Here is an 18998-nt window from a genome sequence, read left to right on the forward strand (position 1 = left end):
CCCATACAGGGATGGTGATTAAGGAAGGAATTGCCTTCCTATTTCCTTGTACAAGAGGTTAGAAAAGTTTTCCTCCAATATTGCAGGTACTGGCCATAGCTCAGTGCAGAACAATAGACTAGAACGACCACAGGAGTGACTAGGTAAACAGAAGGTTGATTATTAGGCACACGGCAAATGCATCAGTGCTGTGTATGTATTGACTTAAATTCAGGAGATACCATATGCTTTAGAGATTAAATTTGCTCACCATCATCATCTTCATCATCATCTGCAGCATTGATTACGACTGGAGGATGAGTGGGGCTGGGAACATTTTCAGAGTTTTCCACTTTCATCACCCCCCGCAGCTGAGGGGAAGGATTGGACTGGACAGACAGTTTATTCTGCTGCAGCGAGATCTGGGTCACCTTTGCCTCCTCTTCTACAGACTCAGTCATATTTGGCAGCACAGCTAGAACAGTAGTAGTAGTAGTTTAAATAGACATGTAATTTGTCTGTTTAAAACCTTGAATTCAGGGCTTCACTCATTTCCAAACCACAATCCAATAAACTTCCAGACGAGAGAAGAGACTCTGCTCAATATGGATACACTAGGTGAGAAAGCATCAGTGTCTGGCTATTATTTTTATAGCCCCACAAAGCTAGGCCTCATAGCACCTAGTGAAAGGTTTAGTGAGATGAGGATAGTTTACCACTGAAGAAAAAGGTCAATAAAAGAAAAAGCAGCTGAGCATAAAAAATATTGGGTGAAATCCCCCCAGCTATTCATTTCAGTCTCGACTACATCTGGAGGCTTGTTTCTTGTGCTCGGGATCGGCAGATGGCTGGTACAAGTCACCTGTTACCTGAATAGCAGCATCGGTGCGGTACAAATTTACTCATGTTTTGATAATGTCAAGATTTCTTGTCTCTCAAAGAAAAACTGACCAAGGTGAAGCATATTTCGTCTCTTGGGCCAACAAGTTTTAATATCATAGAATCATAGAATAATAGGACTGGAAGGGACCTCAAGAGGTCATCGAGTCCAGCCCCCCGCCCTCAAGGCAGGACCAAGCTCCACCAATATCAACCTCAAGAGCCCGTATTTTCTTGTTAATGAAGCAAATAATGTAATATGTGATGTAGCAGTTTCAGAAATGATTTTTAAATACATATTTTTGGCATTTCGGATTACACTGGTGTTTCATTTGAAATCACCACTGATTTTGATTCCTATAACGAATAACTGATAGTGGCTTTTGTTTTTCAGCTACCAGTAACAGGAGTATCGGAAATATTTTTGCAAGTACAAGTCCAGAGATGGGCTCTACAAGGCTTCAGGGATCTGGGAAGAATTGCCAAAGGAGAAAAAATGAAACAACTCACTTTTGCTTGGAGGTAGGAAGAGTCCCTCAACGTAGCGTCCCTTGTTGTGATGGAAAGCACAATTTAATTTCTGACAGCCCACTGGCTGGTTCTCCCAGTAGCAAGGGATCTCGCTGCGTTTTTTCTTCAGAGAGACAAAACAAAGACCCACATTAAAGACACCTTGGAAAAGCTAAAAAGCTACACAGTTATCAGACGGCCTCCAAGTGGCATAGAACTCTCATAGAACAATGGCAATGCAACATTGTGACTTCATTTCACAGATCAAACGTGTCACAATAATATTTCAATACACTATCAAGACATCACCTATGACTGATACATGGAAATAGAAATCCAATCTAGTGCTCTGGGCATATAGACAATCTTTACAAAAACTATGTCAATGGCCATTATGCATCTGTCAGTTACTACATTCCTCTTTCCTTTCTCCACCTTCTAGTCTATTAGAGCACCCAACAAAACCATGTAGAAAGTCAGAGATGGAAAAGACTGAGTCACATCTAGTTCATCTCCCTAAGGCCAGTGCAGGATTATTGCCCAGTGCTAGGGTCCCCACAATTAAGTAATGCAACCAATGTGACAACTGTCACTTCCACTGAAGAGACCCTTCCAGTTTAAAATCTTATTTAATTGGTTAACTGGTTAAATGTATGGTTTAACCAGTTAACCAATTAAAGGGTAGGGAAAGATTGGGAGGGGCACTCCAGTCCAGCTGGGCAGAAGCACTGCCCTTCCTCCCCTGGCCTGCCACTGCCGACAGGGGCTGATGCAGTCCCTGCCTGCGGGGCACTTGGGCCTGCCATGGACAGGGGCTTCTCCAGCCTAGAACAGCCCCTGTCCACAGCAGGCAGGGAGCTGCTCCAGCCCCCACCAGTGAACTGGAACTGGTAAAGCATCACCCATTAATGGTGATGCTTACCAGTTAACCTTTCACATCCCTGGTGTAGATATCATAGAAAGGAGCTGTTTTTCTAACAATCTTTAATTTTCTTAAATTCATCCCTTTACTCTGAGCAGTGGAGGCCAGTGTTGCTTAGCGCAGGTGAAACGGACATATAAAAGTGAACCCATTACGATCTTTGCCTGCAACTGCATATTACTGTTCCAATTCAAAATGAATTAGGCAGTGCCAAAGTAACCTGCTTACACTGAACAGCCTCCAATCAGATCCACTTGTATGATTCTAAAATAATTTTTTGTTTCCTTGGTGTTTACATGTTCAGCACAAGCATATGTGACAAGACTCCAAAACAGTGAATCTCAGTAGTACAAGCTTGATTGTAACCAGTTCACCGAGCACCAGATAAAAGCACTATCCGAACACGTACTTGCAAAATGAACACTTACATCGATCTCCATGTGCCTAAACCTGCAGATACTCCTGAAACAGCGCCCTTCCTGCCACAGTGTGCAGACAGTCTCGTTTCCCAGTGCAGCTTCACAGTGACGGAATGGACAAGCGTCCCCCTAGACCAATGGGACAAAAAAAATAAATAAATAAAAATGCTGCAACCTGAAAAGGCCTGGTACAAAGGACAGCTATAAAAGTGGAACTTTCTGAATTGAAGGAAAGAAGCTCAGTGACTGAACTGATCCTAGTGTACGGGGAATGGAAAGCAGGTGACTCAAGAAGAAGAAATGGAGCAAAGGATGAGAATTGCATTCTCAGGGAGAAGGCAAAAACAATTCTATGGAAAAATATTTGAAGGACCTTCCTGCCATTATTTTAAACCACTATCTTAGTATCAGACAAACAATTTAGAGGTGGGCATGATGAAAAAAGTCAAGACACTCTGTGGATGGGATACAAAAAAACACCTAAGAAAAGATCAACATTTTTATCCTATTGCCTTACAGCCAATCTCAACCATCTTACTGTTGCATTTACTCGATAGAATTCTGTCTACTGTATCATCCTTAAGAGCTATATTAGCGCTAATTTTCAATTGAGAAACATTTGTCACATTAAGAAATGCAAAGACCAATCAATCAACCTGTGGGGGTAAAGCATGATGGCTGTAGCTCCTGAAAAACTGTATGCCACTGCAAAAACTGACATTTTCCTGCTGTCACATAAATGGGGCACAAATGTTTCTGCATCTGTTCATTGGCCTTAGTCATATCTGTTACTTCTGGATCTTATTTATCCAACAATGAAATAGCATACACAGTAGACACAATATGATACGGATTTTTCCATAGCTGGTTTATTGGGCCACAAGGAGCAATAATTACCTCTGGAGAGAAGCAGAACGATTTAGGGAGGTAAGCGACTAGTTGACTACCTGATAAGCCTAGGCGAGGAGGAGGGGAGGCAGATGCGCAACAAGGGAAACAGCGTGAGCGCGACCAAAGCAGTCCCCACTTGTGCAGGGTCCAGGCTGCAGCGCCTCTCCCTTTGAAATGTACAAGAGCCTTGGTCTCTTGTACATTTCAAAGGGAGAGGCGCTGGTTCCCTGGGCCTCTTTCTTTGAAATGTACAAGAGCCGCAGGTGAGTCTTGTACATTTCAAAGGGAGAGGCACAACAGTTGGGACCCCATGCCAGCAGGGATTGCTTCGACCCGCTGAAGCCCTTGTACATTTCATAGGCAGAGGTGCAGCGGGATAGCAAGCCCCTCCTTATCAACTAATCGAATAGTCGATGGAAATCCCATGAATTTCTTGATTAGCTGATTATCTGAGATTTAACGTCCCTAGAATGATTTAGTTGACTTCAGGAGTCAGGTGCTCTTGAGTTCTAATCTATCACTGGCATTGACTCCCTTTATAGACTGGGCAAGTTGCTTCAATTCTGTGTCTTGATTTACCTATCTCTGGAAGGAGTTAATACAGACATCACAAGTTATTTGTACAGCTTAGCAACCAGAGATTTTAAAAGTTTTAATCAGTATTACTGCCTGATAAAAACAGGAGTAGGGATAAAAGTTATTTCTCTCTCCACACAGATAATCGAGCATAAATAGTCTATCTTGAAATTTATTCCTTTCTATAAGAGATGGCTAGATGTAACAAAACAAACCAGGTAAATGGTATATGACACCAGCTACAACACTTCAGGATAGATTCTACTTTCAAATCTATAATATATGCAGTACATTATTCGAGTAGTTGTATTCATCTGTTTCTCTTTTTAAACACACCTTGGTACACGTGGAATAGAAATAGAAGTAGCAATCATCTCCTTGTTTAGACATGCTGGACAGATTGTTAGAACAAGCTCAAGTTATCAGGGATATTGCTCATATAGACGTCTTCCTCTCTTAATGAAAATGGGCTTCACTCTTTCTTCTTTTTCAGACTTGACCAGTGAAATCTTCTTTAAAAAGTAACCTTGGAAAAGGTGGGTTTAGGAGAATAAAAAAAATAAATCAGATAATCAAATGACAATTAACTTTCCTTCTTTTTTTTACCAAAGCCATTTAATATGTTTGAAGGGACAGTGTTAACTTGAGTGCCTTGAAACTGACCAGTTTACCACTTCTGAGATACCTTCAAATGATAATGGGTATTGTCTGTGATTTAAACAAATTCCTGTATCCCAACTGACATCTATCAGGGATGGCCTAGACCATAGGTTCCCAAACTGTGGGGCATGAAGAAATTCCGGGGGGGTGCGAGGTGACCCAGCCCCCTTCCCCCCCCCATCAATCAGCCCCCAAGAAAGAGCCCAGTCCGTCCGGTAAAAAAATTCAGAAAATACCATGTGAAATGTGTGGTACTTTCTGTCCATCGGAACACATGCAACTCGAGCTGGCTGGAGATGGAGCATCTTGGGCAGACTTCAAAATGGCCTTTTTAAAAGGGCAACTTTTTTTTTGGTCAACAACTTTTCCTCTGGAGTACTGACACCTTTTTTTACACTGATCCCAGAAATTAAAGGGGCTGCAACTGTTTTTCAGCCCCATGTCATTTCCTCCCTCCCTCCCCCCAACAAGTTTTGCTGCTATTTTTTGGAGGGGGGGGAGCTGGGGTGTGTGAGAGGGTTTCTTAAAAAACAAAAAGAGGAGTGTGATGCCAAAAAGTTTGGGAACCACTGGTTTAGATAGTACTGGGTCCTGCCGTGAGGGCAGATGACTGGATTCAATGACATCTCGAGGTTCTAGTGTTCTATGACATTAAAGAGTTTTATTAGCACAGAATAAATTGTGCTCCAAACAGAGTGAAGTGCAGGATTGGGGGCCTACCTCTGAAGGAATTAATTATACCTAGGAAATACCCATGGATGATTAACTATTGTTATCATAGTCTTTAAAAAGTACAGCTTTAGTTATGAGCTCTCCTTTCTCATCCCTATTCTTTATCAGGGGGAATTTTAGATATCTACAAATTAACATACCTGGATAGCCTCGGCAAGAACGTTGGTCTTCAAAGACTTCCAATTAATTTCTCCTGTAGGCCGAACCAACACTTAATCCGTGAATTAATAATACAGGGAGAGAAAGAATTTTCTCCTCACATTGCCAAGGAAATCTCTCATCCACAATTCAGACACAGGCTGTGCTTTTAAACATCTTACAACTACTGCAGGAAGCAAGTCCATTTGAGTACTCTCTGTCAGACTGGAGGACAGCCAGGGTTAGTTAGCTCTTCAAAAAACAGTTCATTTAAAGATGAACTTGTAAGTCAAAGTGGCTGCAAAAATGAAGATCCATCTTCCACAGCCGGACAATTTAAAAAAAATTTTTTTTTTTTATTTAAAACTCAATAAGTTCCAATTTCTGGTCTTCAAGAATTCTTCACCTATTAAGAAAACACAAAAACCTTCCCCCATCTTTATTACCTGTATAGCAAAAACATACTTGTATGTATAAACATACACATGTATTTATACACAAATGTGTGTTTATACACACACACCCCAATATATGCAAATGTAGTAATAAAAATGATATATTTGGGCTGTCACTTTAAAATGCACCACAAATTGTGTTAAAATGGGGGTAATGGCAAAAACTGAGGTGTTATAAAAGTGTCACATAAATACACTTTCAGGCCAATGCTTTATAGCATGGATAAGTTTGGATCTGGCACATAAATGTATGCATGTATGTACATGCATACAGTATAGCCATATTTATACACAAAAGCATGCACAGTATGCATAGTCTGACAACTTATTGCTTAGACTTGATATTTAAAGCTGTGATCAAGTACAAAAAATTAGCAGTTCTAGACTACAGCAAAATTGGAAGCAGGGAAATGCTCAGTTTTGAAGAGGCAATGCTGCATGAGACAGAATCTGGATTTTTTTTAAATCCAATTTTCATTTATTGTATAGGTTTTCAAATACTTCTGGTTTGTCATCACATACTGTTCCCTGATACATATATCCACTGTTATCCATTGCTGTGAGATGGCAAAGGCCTGAAAGTATGGCGAGGGTCCAATTCTTAGCAGCCAATCACTTTGACACCATTAGTAACCTGAAAGTGATTCCAATTAACATAGTTTAATTTCACTGTGAAATCAGATTTTCAGTTTGCTCCTTTTTACTGAATGCCATAAACCCTGTATTTCTGACCATTTGATCTAAATTTAGAGATTCCAATTCTCATGTCATTGAAGTGCTGATAGAGACAAGGTGCATGAGGTAACGTCTTATATTGGACCAGCTTCTTTCTGTTGGCAAGAAAATTTGGTCCAGTAAAAGATATCACCTCATCCACTTTGTCTTTCTAATATCATGACATTGACATGATTTCAACAACATTGCATACATTAAGAGCACTGAAACATTTCTGTGCTAACTAATTCTCTTCCAATTCTACCTTAGAAGAAACTGAATGACATACTCCAGACAAATTAATAATAAAAAGATTGGACCTTTTACTCACACACGCACTAGTGAATTTTTCCGGGTTTTTTTGGGAGGGGGAAGGAGGGAGTTTCCCTAAATCTGAAATGAGAGGAAAAATTTGGTTCTTATATTAGTTACCAGTTTTAAACTCCTGACAAGGGGAAATTTTCAAAAAGGTAAGAATCATTCTCTCTCCTTCCTTTAGCATCTAAATAATGACTCACTTTTGAATGTTGTCACCTTTAAAGCTGGAATTTGTATCCCAGGTAACTTCTGTCTACCTGTATCTAACTACACTATTGTTCCCTCAATGGCAGTTAACATACATAGGGAAGTTTTGCCAAATTCACTTTCACAAATACCCTAACAGAATTCAATGAGATTTCAAAGTGTGAAATTCCTCCACATAAACCAAAACTTATCTCTTGGCAAGTAATGGACAATGCCTAACAGTCTGTTTGATAAAGTTTGAGGTGCACGAAGGATCTGGTGGTCCAAAGAGGCATCTCTTTTCTAAATATTCTGCACACAGTCCAGGGTTTGAATTACTCACTGAAATTATACTGCCCAAGAGATTTAAAAAACAAACAAACCCCAAGAAACTCAGGCCTCTCCGTATTCTCTAAGCACTACAAATTAAATTAAAACAAAATGTAGCCTTTTTTTTTAAAATGGAAACAACTTTTTAGAACAGCAATACAAAAAACTACAGAAAATCAAGTGAGATAAATTCTTGAAGCTTAAAATAAACGAGTAACTCTGGTGCACTCAGCAAGCTTGCATCAGTAATTAAAAAGCGTCAAAGTCAATCAAATCCCAAGAATTGCACCGGTGTTCATGTTGAGATTGAGCTGCAGTTCACATTGCCATTTCATTTTGTACAGAGCTTAGTTATAGGAAATAATAATTAGAGATCAGAGAGAAGAAATATATAGTTGGGATCATAAATTTCACCCTCACAAGAGTACAGTGACTATTTGCCCAATCCAATTTAGAGCCCTGTCCTCCTTCACACTGACAAACTATGCTATTAACTCATCCATTTTTTCAGTTTGCCAGCCAGTATTGCTCTAAGACCTTTCAATAATAGGCTGGGTTTATGGGGGAGAGAAGTTCAGAGGGGAAACATTTTTATACCGCAATAAATGTCAGAAGGGAACGCTATCCAGTTACTACTGCCAGCACAATGCTTATCAACTACAGACACCTATCTAGTACTCTTTGACTTTAAAGCATGAAACCTATTTGCGTCTCTCTTTATTGTTGACCTGTTTTTGTGTGTGTGTGTGGGGGGGGGGGGGGAGGTTAAATAATTCTTTTCATTAATGTTTATATAAAAATCCTATGCAGTGTTTATTAGGACAATTTGAACACAAAATCAGGAGCTCCCAATTTTCATCCTACCTTTCTCACTAAGTCAGGAGTCAGTTTTCTGGTCTGCAAAATGAACATAATGCTTATTTACACACCTCTCCGGGGCATTTGGAGGATATCATATAGGATCTAGTGCTCTGAAGATGGAAAGCACAAGTGCTAGATAATAACTGTACAAGAACAGTATATAGCAGCACAAGTCCCAGCACTTCAAGTGGTCCAAAGCATAGAACAAACGGAAACTATCAGCTCTGGCTAATACATCTCATCTTCGCTACTCTGAGTGATCTCATCCTCTGTATCAAAGCCCAAGGCCAGAGTAGAATAGTCATAATTAATACTTTTTAAGTTCATTTTAAGGAACATTAACTGTTCAATGTTGTCAAAACCTGGACTAGCACAGTGTTCGGAAATGAGGTGTCTGGCTGTGCTGAAGACACATCCAGAATGTAGACTACAGGGTGGGCAGCTGAGATATTGAATAGCTACTTGGGTTAATGCAGGCCACTTTCTCAGTTTCCCCTGCCAATAAATCAAGGGGTCATCTTTAATGGCTATCCCCGGAGACTTGTCTTGAAAGTACTCTTCTACCACCACTGCAGCTGAGGGGCACAACAGCCTCTTCTTGCCAATCAAAGATGCAACACTCGAAGAGGAGCCACTGACAAGACCTGAACCAGAGTAATCTTCCTTAAAGCAAAGAGCAAAAGGATCGGTTTCTACAAGTGATGAATGGCCTGATATTTCTGTAGCTTCCAACGAACAACCCTCCACTGAATTGCACATATGTTCACATACTGTTTCAATAAGGATCTGCTTATAGTTTATCAAGTCAGTACCTTGAGGAAGGTATTCTTCTAAGTTGTCTTTAAAGCAGGGATCTAATAACGTGGCCAAGATATAATGCTCAGATCTGAGCACAGCACTCAGTTGGGTGTCAGTTTCGAGCCTTACACACAAGTCATCCACCAACCCTAGAGCTACAGTGGCACCTTTAATCTGAAAGTCTTTTCGCATGTTCTGCAGAGTCAGGAACAGGCGGTGAACTAATGGCAGCACCTGACTAAGCCCTGCAGTGCACATGCTCACTTCCTGAGTGGCTTCTTCAAATGGCTCAAGGATGTCACACAGGTGAGCCATCAGACACCATTGAAATGAGGTGAGGATGACTCCACCCACCCTTCCCGCATGATGTTGCATGCAATAGTCATGCACTGCTTTCTGCTGTTCTAAAAGTCGCTTCAGCATATAAAAGGTGGAGGTCCACTGGGTGGCTACCTCCTTTTTCAAGTTGTGCTGTGGAAGATGGTTTGCATGCTGGAACTCCTGCAAAATTTGACGGGCCTTAAAAGAATGATTAAAATGCTTGCAAATTTCTCGAGCAGTTGCTAACATGCTCCCTGTGCTTTTGTGCTCACAGAGGAAGTCCTGAATTACTGAACTTAAACAAAATATAAAGCATGGCACTTGGGTCAAGTCTCCATCTCTCACTGCACGCACAACACTGGCAGCGTTATCTGAAACTATGAAGCCAGGGGTGAGGGAATTGGGGGAAAGCCACACACCAATTTGGTAATTTAGTTCTTGTAAAATACTGTCTGCTGCATAATCTTTAGTAAAGCCAGTTACACAAAGAGCTGCCTGCTTCCTGCAACTGGGAGTTCTGCTGGCACTGTGAGAGGAAGACAGCAGCATTTCAAAAGACACCCAATGGGCTATCACTGCCAGATAGTCTGTGCTTGGTTCATGGGTCCACATATTAATGGTTAAGTGAACTTTTTTGCACTCAGCTTTCTTAAGAGACATGAAAACCTTTTCTCTCACCACACTGTATAACCGGGGCACAGCCTTTGTGGAAAAGTAAGTTCTTGATGGCAGATGATAACCTGGTGCCACTATCTGCATTAATCTCTGAAAAGCCAGGGTAGAAAAAAATGAATAGGGTTGCATATCCTCAATAATCAGTTCTGTAATAGCCCTGTTTATCTGTTGCGCAATTGGTATTTCATGGTATTCAATTTTCTTCTCAGCAGTGGATGTTTGAGAGTCTTGCGGCGTCCTGAAGTTGGGACTTACGGCCTTTTTTTTACCAAGCATTGGCTTAGGAAATAAATTTGGAGTATGGATATCCAGGCCTTGAGGTATTAAACTGTAACTGGCTGGAAGTTTATCCCTCCGAGACAAGAAATAACTTGAAATACTTCTGGGACAGAGAAGTGACAAGTCCATCTCCCTGGGACCAATAGAAAAATCCTCTACTGCTTCTTCATCTAAACCGGTACCAGTAGTGCCATTTGATTTGTTGGCCATGGCCCAGTGTAGAGGATGCATGGCCTGCAGATGCCTTTGCAGCGTGGAGGTGCCTAAGTGAGTGCCTGGCCGGCCTCGACTGACACTCTTTTTACAGACATTACAAACAGCCTTGCAGGTATTCTGAGGATCAATGTAGAAGAAGTTCCAAACTGCTGATGTCTTGGTCCTGGTTCCTGGCATCAGGACACGTTTGGCCATATTGCTTTCAATGAGAAAATTCTCTCTCTCTATTGCTGCGGCTGCACCGGCTGTAGTCATTGCACCTGTGGGACCCACATCTTTGGCAATTTTTTTGGAATGCTCTGGTTTTCCTGGGTGTAACTCATTAATCTGCAGCCCTTTCTTTCTTCTTTTTTTTGTAGAAAACTGGCCTAGTGCCTCTTCGGCCCCGTCACTGTCACACTGAACATTAGGAATATATTCCAAATTCTCATTGCTGCTGAAACTGCTAAATCTGCTATCTGGGCAGACAGGTGATAAAGGCACATTAAAGGCATATTCCTCCTCCCCTATGCTGTTTTCACCAGCAGCATTTAGTTTATTAGCCACAGTCCAGTACACAGAATGCTTTGCTTGGAGATGCCGTTGAAGTGTTGATGTGCCAAGGTGGGTGCCTGGCTTGCCACGGCTGACGCTTTTTTTACATATGCTGCAGATAGCACGACAAGTATACTGGGGATCAACGCGGAAAAAATTCCACACAATTGAAGTCTTTGCTCTCGTACCAGGCAACAGAACCTGTTTTACTGTATTGCTCTCGATAAAGAAGCTCTTTCCATCTTGCTCCGGAGCAGCAGGCTCGACTACTGCAGCTGCAGCACAAGCAGCTTCAACAGCACCTGCCGGACCCAGATCTTTAACAAATTTTTTAGACAGTACCAGTTTTTTATGGCGTGGCTTTCCCTTAGTCCACAACCCCTTCTTTCCTTTATGTTTGGACCGTCGCTCCACCCTTTCCACCACCTTATCATCATCATCAATGTCAGAATGGGCACTGGGAAAAAATTCCAGACTGCTGGCACTATTAAAGTGGCTGCATCTACTACGAGGGGAGACTGGCATACAGACAGAATAGACACTCATTCTCTATTTCCAGAATTTATGCCAGAACTTGAAGTAATTTTACTATGGGATTACTGACAACCGATATTGCGCACACAACTGGTCTTTCTTGAGTATCTGTAGGAGTCAACTTCCTCTTGAACCACTGTCTTGAATAGGTACTATTTTAAGAGGAAAAGAGACAGAAGGAAGTATCTCTACACCAACTTTTTCCTGAAATCCTCAGGACTTCAGAATCAAATTTCGCACTGTCTATTAAGCCTACACATCCACCTTAATTACACGACATGGTGGTAGTTTTGTTTCCTTGTTTCAAAATTAACTATTCCCAGGATATTTCATTTTTATAATCAAATAACACAGCATTCTATTCCGAAAATAAGGTGCACAGCTCAACCCCCAAGTGCACTGTGCACCCGTGCTCCCCAAAGCACCAGTTTTGGGAATGATTTTCTGACTCCACATACTGATAGGTATGATACGAAGAGCTATTTTCGTATTCTCATTCTTCATTAAAAACCCAATGGAAAGAATTCTGTTGCTTTGTTTGTTGATCTTAGGCAGCCAAGACCACAGTCACCCACAAATTTGATTTTGTGTGTTTTTTTTAAAACATGCAAAATTAAAATTAAAGTCAGCTACGCTGGGTGCATCCAGAGTTAGTCTAGATCCTGATGCCCTTTGGGGGCACTGCTGTGGGCAGCCTGCAAGATGATTAGTTTGACAGCAGCAGGTTCCTCTCCGGTTCCCCCAGAAATGGGAAGCACATTAACTCACGGGCCTTGGTATCCTACAAGAGCCACCTACGACTAGAATCTTCGCTTTGCTCCACTTCACATCTGGGGCTGGCCTAGAAGCTGCTTTCCCACGAGTCCACGGGGAGCAATGGGAAACGAGGGGGGTGGGGGGGGAAATATTCTTCACTCAAAGCCTAACCAAGGGGGGCGAGGGACAGAGCACAGGGGGCCTGGCCGGGGGGGGGGGGGGAGAAAAATTCCCCCCGCAGCTTTCCCTAGGGGCGCCCCAAGGAGGCCTCCCGGCGCTCCCCAAGCTCTGCCCAGGTGGGGGCAGCCCCACGCCACGGGGGGGTCTCTGGGGCGCTTGGCCCCAGGCTGAGGGGGCGGGGCCGGGCTACCCCACAGCGGGAGGACCGGCCCCCCCCGGCAGGCAGGCCCTGGAGGAACAAAGGGGGGGTTGTCGCGGGAGGACCGGCGCGCGGGGGGGGGACGCGGCCTAGTCGCTCCTGGGGGGGGAGCCTGGCCTCAGCCTGGGGGCTGGTGAGGGGCCGCCCCCCGCCCTTGGGTCTATTAACGGGCTCTAGTTACCGGCGAGCGGGAACTTTACCGAACCCCACGGAGCGGTCGCCTCCGTCGCGGCTGGGTCTCCCCCCCTCCCCGCTCCGCTGGCTCCTCGTCTCCGGGCCGGGGGCAAGACTCGCCGCTGCCAGCCTCAAAGATGGCGCCCAACATACGGGTACCGGCCGACCCGCAACTAACATGGCGGCTGCGCCTGCCCTTACCGAACATGGGGGGCGAGTAGGAACTTCCGCTTCCGTCACTGCTTTACGAGACGCCTGATTCCCCGCTCCTAGCAGGCCCGTGCGGTATCGTTGCATGCTGGGAGATGTAGTCTCCAGGACTGGGTTGGAACACCGTGGCGCATTGCATGCTGGGGACAGGGAGAAAGTGGCGCTAGAGCACGGCATGCTGGGACTTGTAGGCGGAATGCAGCTAACCCAGGGATTTGTACCTAGTCTGCCTGGACAGTTGCAATAGAGTAGAGAGCACCCGGATGTGGGTGTGCATTTGGAATGAGCCCTGAGCCTCAAGTTTGAAAATCACGTGGTCCCCTTAATTAACTGCGACTGTTGCACCATTGCTGTAAAAGCCCCAGTTCTTGGAGTCTTGTGATTATTTTTGTTACCATCCGAAGTTTCTAGCCCTGGTGTTTTCGGAGGAAAGCCGGCAAATGTGACCCCCTGAAGGCTCAGTCTGCACTCTTCTGGAGTGGAGACTGATCTGCGATTTTTGGACGCTTGGGTTTTGGAGTTGTATTACTGCTGTCATCAGCCAGGGTTTCGGGGTTGCCCCAGTTAGTTCCTGACAGGTCCTCTTCTCCGTCGGTGATGATATACTTTCGGTTGCATGCGTGTGCTCCCTTTATCTAAAGTGTTAGACGCTGGGCACTTGGGTCAACACCGTGGATCTCTGAGAGCCCCCAGAAATGAGAGATTCAGACAAGGATGAAACCAATCAAGCAGGTTTAGTGCCAAATGCTATATGCATGAACAGTTATCAGCAGAAAGTCTCAACACCAAGCCACTGTGCATTCTGCAAATATTGACAATGTACCAACACATAGCAGGCCTATTGCCAAATGACAGATATTAACAGTGGGTAGCCAGTGTTAAGCCACTGTGCATTCTGTAAGTCGCTGCAATGACACCTGTTGTTTCAGGTGCCTAGTACACCCCCCCACCCCTCCTCCAGTCGGTCTGTGCTCAGCATTTGCGGTGCCTTTTTATAGACATGTACAAACAACATACATCACTTCTTTACATACTAGGTTGCCACCCTCTGTTGCCTAGTTACCACTCTTCACCTTATGGAAGGGGGGTTTACTATCTTTCATGCTGTCAACTTCGACCTGGTCCTGAACCTAGGTCGGTATGTACATTAGTTTTTGGGGAGTCTTTGGTACCAAGACATTTCTTATTAAGATGTTCCACTACTCCCCTTTGGCTTACATTCTGTACCTGGTGCCTCCCTGTGTCCTTCCATGCTCCACCTAACTTACACAATTACACAGTTATCAATAGGGCCTCTTTCTTGGCTCCTGCGTTACTGAACCAAAGTCTTGCTCACTAGATTCCAGGCCTGTTGCTGTTTTCATGTTACAGGCCTTTATTCAGGCCTGCTGACTCCATGTTACCAACCCTCAACTTACTACAACGGCCTTGTTGTATTTGCTGGCATCCCACCAAAAACCCCCAAACCCAACAACAAAAAGTGAAAGTCTGATTTTCATAGGTGCCAAGAATTCAAAGTGCCTACTGACTGAATGCAAATGATATCAGGAGCCAGCCCAAATTCCAGGCAGTGTGGCAAATAGGGGTGACTAGGCCCCAGCATCTGCCCTACTGCCCCTGCCCCTGCAGCCTCATCTCCCCAACATCTGGTGGTCACCATGCTACCAGCCCCAACGCACCAGATGGCACTGACAGAGGGTGGGGAATGAGGGGGTGGATAGGAAGTGTGGAGGGACCATCAGAAGGCAGGGAGAAGGGAGGTAGAAGAGGGCGTGGAATCCCAGGGGGGTGGTCAAGAGGTAGGGAGGGTTTAGTATGGGGTAGGGGGGTCCAGGCCATACCTGGCTGTTTAGGGGTGCACAGCCTCCCCTCCTCGGCCCTACATACAATTTCTGAACCCAACAGCAGCAGGTCCCCATGCTGTGGCCACAGGGCTGCCCCTCCTGCGCCTGCTCTGAGCACCGGCTCCATACTCCCATTGACCAGAAACCAGCCAAAGGGAGCAAGGGTGGGTCAGTGCCTGCAGCGAGAGCCCTGTGAAAAGTTTGCCCGCCCCAGATCTAGACGATCCTGACAGGCGTTTGTTTTAACTTGCTCTTAAAATCTCCAGTGATGGGAGATTCCACAACCTGTTGCTTGTTAGAGTCTACTTTTTCTTTTTTTAACTGCTTGGGCACACACTCTGTGAGGACATGGGAAACTTTTCATGGGCAACTGGGGAGGAAATGGGCAGGAAATAGGGCCTGGAGATCCCGGCGATTATCTGGTGTGCTTGCCTTAAGGACGTCTCAGTTTGACGCTGTTGTCAGTGACCTCCAGAGTTTTGATTTTTGTCCTTTCCGTGTCTCAAAACCCAGGACTTTCCCATAGCAAACTGGCAGCATAGGCAAGTACAGCAGCTCTGGCGCGTGGACCCTGCTTGAGCTACAGCAACCTGAGCCACGTGCGAAGGGTTGTCGCCGCTTTTCCTGGGAGGGCTGCAGGATCTTTCATTCACACCCAGGCAGCCCGCTGGCCATGTCAGAACAGGAGCCGCAGAGGGCTGTGCTATGCCTCGGAACTGGACGAGATGGCCTCTGTCAAGGGCCCTTTCTGCCTGGCTTTCCTGAGTCGATGCACAAAGTCAGACCAGACCATCAGAACGGCCCTTCTAGCCTTCAAACCACACATTAGTGTCCTCTGTCCTGTGACCAGGCACGGCAGCAGCAGAGCATGAAGCCTTCTTTTCACCCCGCACAGGTAGGCACAGGATTCCACCTGCTGTTGAACAGCTCTCTGCTAGTCCCTGCATCAGTGGTTTTCAACCTTTCTTACTGGGGACCGAATTGAAAGAAAATAGTTGATGCCTGAGGCCCAGTGGAGCTGTGGCTAAGGGCTTTGAGGCGCAGGAGAGGGTTTAGGGCTTGAGTGCAGGGTTGGAGGCTGGGGGTGAGAGATTTGCAGTGTAGGAAAATCTCTGGACTGGGGTAAGGGTGCAGGATGGGGTCAGGGCTGGTGATGCAGGTATGAGATGGAGCTGTGGATGTGGGAGTTAGGGTGCAGGAGGCTCTGAGTTGGAGGTTTCAGGGCTGGGGCAGGGGATTGGGGCACAAGCAACTTGCAATGGCTTTTTTTTCAGGGAGTCCAAAGGCAGGTGTCTTGGCACCATTGACCACACTGTCCCAGAAGTGGCCAGAAACAGGACTCTTCCCTGCAGGCACGGATCCTCCCCAGCAGGAGCGGCCCGAGGCTGGCTACGGCAGCTGGCGCTCCAGGCAGAAGGCACGATCGGTGCCCCTGCTTGCACGGCCGTCAATAGCGGTGGCGTAATCACGGGGCGCCCCATGATGTCATCATTGGGCGCCCGGGCCGGCGGTGCCCTAGGCAACTGCCTTGTTTGCCTAGCCTCACGGGCTGCCCCTGCTCTCCAGTTCCCTTTGGCTAGTTTCTGGTCAATGGGTATATCAAGCCGGTGCTCAGCCCCGTGGCCTTGCTGCTTAGGAGCCGGGCCTGTTGCTGGCCACTTCTGGGACGTGGCACGGTATCAGAACAAGTTGGGGTTGGCCCAGGCTCCCTGAGCGCTGAGCAAAGTGACCCAGCGCCTCACATTCTGCTACCCAGGCCTGGATTACAACCCAAACGTTGACAACCGCTGCCCCATAGAACGTGTCATCCACTCCACCCACTCTGCTGCTTTTTTCTGCTCACACCACCCATTTTCAATATGCAAAAAAAGAAAAAAAAAGAGTTTAGCTAGGGGGCTCCCATGAACTTTCTGCACCCCAAACCTGTCTGTGTGACCACATGAAATCTAAGATGGATTGCAAGCCTATCTTGGGTCTAGGACATATTCTGCCTTATGTACAGCCAATGCTTTTTTTGTAAACAAAAAACATGCTGGCACTAGAGTTGCTGAGAAAAAAAAAAGCAATGAATGTCAATTAACTGCCTTGGAAAGGGGAGAAAGCTGTTCCTAGCCTGAGCTTGTTCTCTGGGTTATGACAAGAGCACTGGCACGGAGGGAAGGATTATGTTCTCTTCTCTCCGGTGGATATATTGGCATAGGTCCTCCATTTCGAAACCTGCTGAGGAAGCCCTTTGAAAGGGCAAATACACGAGCCAGGCTGCATAGGTTCCCCTTCCTGGCTGGTCAGCCTTATTCTTTAACAAGCTATGGCAGATTTTTCTTCCTTGTAACCCAACCATAGCCACATTAGAACTGCCAGCTGAGGCATCACGCTGCTGAGTCAGAAAAGCCAAAGGTAGGCGTCCGCCTGGTAGCACAAAGCCCCACCATTTAGGGCCAGGGGTCAGCAGGAGGGAAAGGTGTGTGATTAATTGAATGAAAGATAAAGAAATGGAGATTAGGGGGATTAAAGGGCAAGGAAATAAAACAGTAACCAGGATGGCTACGTCTACACTGGCCCCTTTTCCGGAAGGGGCATGTAAATTTCACGAGTCGTCGTAGGGAAATCCGCGGGGGATTTAAATATCCCCCGCGGCATTTAAATAAAAATGTCCGCCGCTTTTTTCCGGCTTTTAAAAAAGCCGGAAAAGAGCGTCTAGACTGGCCCCGATCCTCCGGAAAAAGTGCCCTTTTCCGGAGGCTCTTATTCTTACTTCAAACATTTTTATTTAAATGCCGCGGGGGATATTTAAATCCCCCGCGGATTTCCCTACGACGACTCGTGAAATTTACATGCCCCTTCCGGAAAAGGGGCCAGTGTAGACGTAGCCGATGAGTTGACAGAGATAAACGACAGGAAAAGAAAAATGATCAGAGGGGAGAAAAAGCTTCCTGGATTTGGTGCACACTCCGGCTGAGCCACAATTGCTTAACACACACTATACAAGGGCAAGCTCAGCTAAATCCCATTTGGCTCAACTGAGCCAGTCTTGTCCTTGGCTGAACCTGGCCGTGACAGGGTTCCCTTGGAGGGAAGCTGCACAGAAAAGAACGACCGGGTCTCGCATTGTTTTGGCTGGTTGTGTTTAGCCCTCGGGACCACATCAAGGCTCAGCTGCCTTTTATAGTAGGTGGACAGACACGTTTTAATACGATGTGCTTTCATAGCATAGGCAGGCCTTTAGAGCAGAGGTGGGGAACCTTTTTCTGGAGCTGCTGACCAATAGAAAAATCAGTCGGGGGCCGCACGTGAGAAGCAAAAATCCCCAAAATAATCCCTCAGACAAGGCCCTTGCCTGAGGAGAGACACTCTCCGCTTTCTCCTCACACAGCAGAGCCTCGGGGGGCCCAGGCTAGTAAATTTTGTGTGCTCTAGCCCCATGGGCTTCCCAATACTGAAGGGAGGAAGCTTTAAGCCTCGGGGGCTGGATCCAGGCAAGCCAGGGGCTACATCCAGCCCCTGGGCCTGACGGTCCCCACCCCTGCTTTAGCAGGAGCACAGCGAGAGCAACTGATGGCAGCCAATAGCTAAGTCGGAGCAGCTCTGCAGACAAACAAGCGCAGGAGTCCGCTCCTGGGGCGATTGTTGCAGCAGGGGTCCAGTGGAGCTAGCAATTGCAAACACAGTACTTCATGCTGATCCAGCTCATTCTAAGAAATAACCTGA

The 18998-nt window shown here is 45.6% G+C and overlaps 1 protein-coding gene across 18 annotated transcripts in view; it reads right to left on the bottom strand.

Moving 5' to 3' along the window:
- Positions 1–13804, bottom strand: part of ZC3H11A (zinc finger CCCH-type containing 11A) — a 31357-nt gene extending 17553 nt beyond the window's left edge. For 7 of the 18 annotated variants that reach the window (XM_025189684.2, XM_025189682.2, XM_025189683.2 and 4 more), the window contains exons 1-5: positions 5709–8798; positions 4513–4702; positions 2719–2838; positions 1369–1492; positions 251–454 (exon numbers count right to left, since the gene is read on the bottom strand). In XM_025189684.2, coding sequence (XP_025045469.1) covers positions 251–454; positions 1369–1492; positions 2719–2838; positions 4513–4566 — 502 coding nt within the window. In that variant the 5' untranslated portion in view covers positions 4567–4702; positions 5709–8798. Of the gene's footprint in view, positions 1–250; positions 455–1368; positions 1493–2718; positions 2839–4512; positions 4703–5708 lie in introns of those variants that run through there. The other 11 variants (XM_075910385.1, XM_075910382.1, XM_075910384.1 and 8 more) reach the window with 11 other exon arrangements.
- Positions 13805–18998: the final 5194 nt, after the last annotated feature.

Source organism: Pelodiscus sinensis, chromosome 27 (genome assembly GCF_049634645.1).
Source record: "Pelodiscus sinensis isolate JC-2024 chromosome 27, ASM4963464v1, whole genome shotgun sequence".
NCBI classification, from domain to species: domain Eukaryota; kingdom Metazoa; phylum Chordata; order Testudines; family Trionychidae; genus Pelodiscus; species Pelodiscus sinensis.